At 36.1% G+C, this 2,500-nt stretch overlaps 1 protein-coding gene across 14 annotated transcripts in view; it reads right to left on the bottom strand.

Moving 5' to 3' along the window:
* LOC137627785 (uncharacterized) overlaps window positions 1-2,500 on the bottom strand; it is a 481,638-nt gene that overhangs the window by 166,024 nt on the left and 313,114 nt on the right. For all 14 annotated transcript variants that reach the window (XM_068359127.1, XM_068359129.1, XM_068359130.1 and 11 more), the window contains one exon: window positions 1,356-1,478. In XM_068359127.1, the coding sequence (XP_068215228.1) occupies window positions 1,356-1,478 (123 nt within the window). The remainder of the gene's footprint in view (window positions 1-1,355; window positions 1,479-2,500) is intronic.

The following is a 2,500-nucleotide window of genomic DNA, read 5'->3' as shown; positions in this document are numbered from 1 at the left end:
ATCCCCATTCCAAAAATTATCACAAGAAAAAAAAGGAAACTCATTAAAAAATAAACAAAAGTACATACAAACAATTAAATTCCCTCAAATTGCCTTTGCATCATAAGTTATACATCCCCAATCCCCCCCCCCACCCCATTCCAATCCCTTTAGCTAAGGAGGATCACCTTAATAAGCGGAACAAATCGAATCTCTTCCATTAATCAATAGAACTAGTTCATCAAATATGGTTCATCAGCGCTGAAAGATGCCTTAGCAGCAACACCCTATTAGACCAACCCCCCATAATAATGGACAACACCCTTGTCAACATCATTAAACACCTAATAAGATTTCACGCTTCTAGATGCTAACTGGACCGTAGACAGGTTTGGGGGGGGGTCCCCCTGTCTCGGTGATATTGTAAATCTGGTTCCTTTATCATGCTAGATGAATGGTCTCTTTCTATACCTTTGCTACCTTTGTATTCGTGATGAAAAGATATCCAAGATCATTTCAAATGATATTAATAAACTTTCACGCTGGTGAGTTATAATGTAATAGCACCAAAATGAAAATTTAAATGGCTAAGTTTCTCTCTCTCTCTCTCTCTCTCTCTCTCTCTCTCTCTCTCCTCTCTCTCTCTCTCTCTCCATTTGGTCTAAATCTGAGATTCCAATAGTAATTAATGTGATTTTTCATTAAGTAAAAAACGAAATACATTTAAAACAAAAGTGTGATACAATGAAACAATTTTAGAAGTGTAAGTAATCTTGTTCAATAATAACGTCAGATAATTTATGTATATCAGAGACCAGCAAGGTTTTGGGATTAAAGATCTATTTCTACGTTGTTTACTCATAACAGTGAGAAACGCAAAATTAACTTCACATCAAAAGAGATGATGTTACCATGTTCGTTTATCCGCACCGCTTAATGGAACAACTAAATAAGCACTGACCTAATCAGCAACAGTGAGTGCCCAGTGCTATTTCAGTAAAGTGGTGGCCGATGTGGTAACGTCCCTGATCGGTAATTGCCAGACTGGGGTTCGAGTCCCGCTCAAACTCGTTAGTTCCTTTGGTCGATGCAACCATACCATCATTGTAAGCTAAGGATTATGGGTTTGGGGGGAGCCTATAAGTCTATCTGGTAAGTCATCGCCAGCCATTGCTTGGCCCTCCTTTGTCCTAGCTTCGGTAGAGAGGGGGTTTGGGCGCTGATCATATGTATATACGGTCTGTCTCTAGGGCATTATCCTGCTTGATAGGACAATGCCACTGTCCCTTGCCTCTGCCATTCATAAGCGGCCTTTAAACCTTTAAAACCACCAGGAGTAAAACCCTTATCAAACAACACTTGAATGATCTACTTACCTGGAGCTTTGTAAGGACTTCTTCGTGCGCCCTCTGTAGCTGCAGCGCCCTCCTCCAGGGTGGCACCAGGTATACCATACCTGGGGTTAGTTCTACCACTCTTAGCTCCAGCCATTCGGCACTCTGCGGGAAAAGATGAATAGAATTATTAAAAAATTTTCATGTTATTTATAACTGACATAGAGAAACATTAATCTAAGTCTATATAAATAATGTCAAAAGTAATATCGTCCTGTTATTTTTATCATCTAAACAAACTCCATTATTAATATTAGCAGAAAAATTTTACTACTCATCATAAAGAAAAATATATAAAAAAAAAGACTGCAATCAACTACTGAAACACCAATTACGAAAATAATTATATAAAGAACATACGAGTATTTATTTAATGCATAATTTTAACACGAAATTCTCAAGTTACTTTCAACAGATAAGAAAAAATCTTCAAACGAAAAGTCTTAAGTCATTTCTCTGTAGTCATTTTCACAGCCAAACTCCAAATTAAGAACACATGTAAGTGATGAATGCATACTTTTCTTGGAAGCTCCAAAACTGAATAAATGTCAAGAGTAATAAAACCAGCATGTCTCTTACATTTCAACAATAGCAAATAATCATGTCATCTTTCCATTCGTATTACAAATCAAGAGAAAAGAATCCTTTCAATATAACTTGGATAATTTCATTGACCTATAAACCTTTTTCCAGGAGTAATTCTAAATGCTATTCATCCGAATTCACTGCCATCATTCATCTTTTTCATAACTGAATTGACACAAATATGCAACAACTCAAGTTCTTATCCTTCAAAGAAATAAAAACATAACATTTTATTCAATTACGAAACCAATCTTCAATACAAACTTAAAAATAGTTTTAAAATTATAAATACCCAATCAACTTCCACTTACATGAATCTCTGCAACCCCAACAATTAAAGACAACATTAGTGATTGATTGATTATGGAAAATAACTTGGCTAGAGCTACAATGGTCATCCACGCCGACAGTAATATTAATCAATCAACCACTCAGTAACTTCCTTAAGCAATGTACCATCTTTCGAGAGGTTTTATCCTAAGGAAAACAATTGCCTCTGAGAAAGCTTAAGTAGCAGTACTGAAATAATAGTAGGTGCCTAA

This window comes from Palaemon carinicauda, chromosome 35, assembly GCF_036898095.1.
Source record: "Palaemon carinicauda isolate YSFRI2023 chromosome 35, ASM3689809v2, whole genome shotgun sequence".
NCBI classification, from domain to species: domain Eukaryota; kingdom Metazoa; phylum Arthropoda; class Malacostraca; order Decapoda; family Palaemonidae; genus Palaemon; species Palaemon carinicauda.
This window is presented reverse-complemented; position numbering and strand designations above follow the sequence as displayed.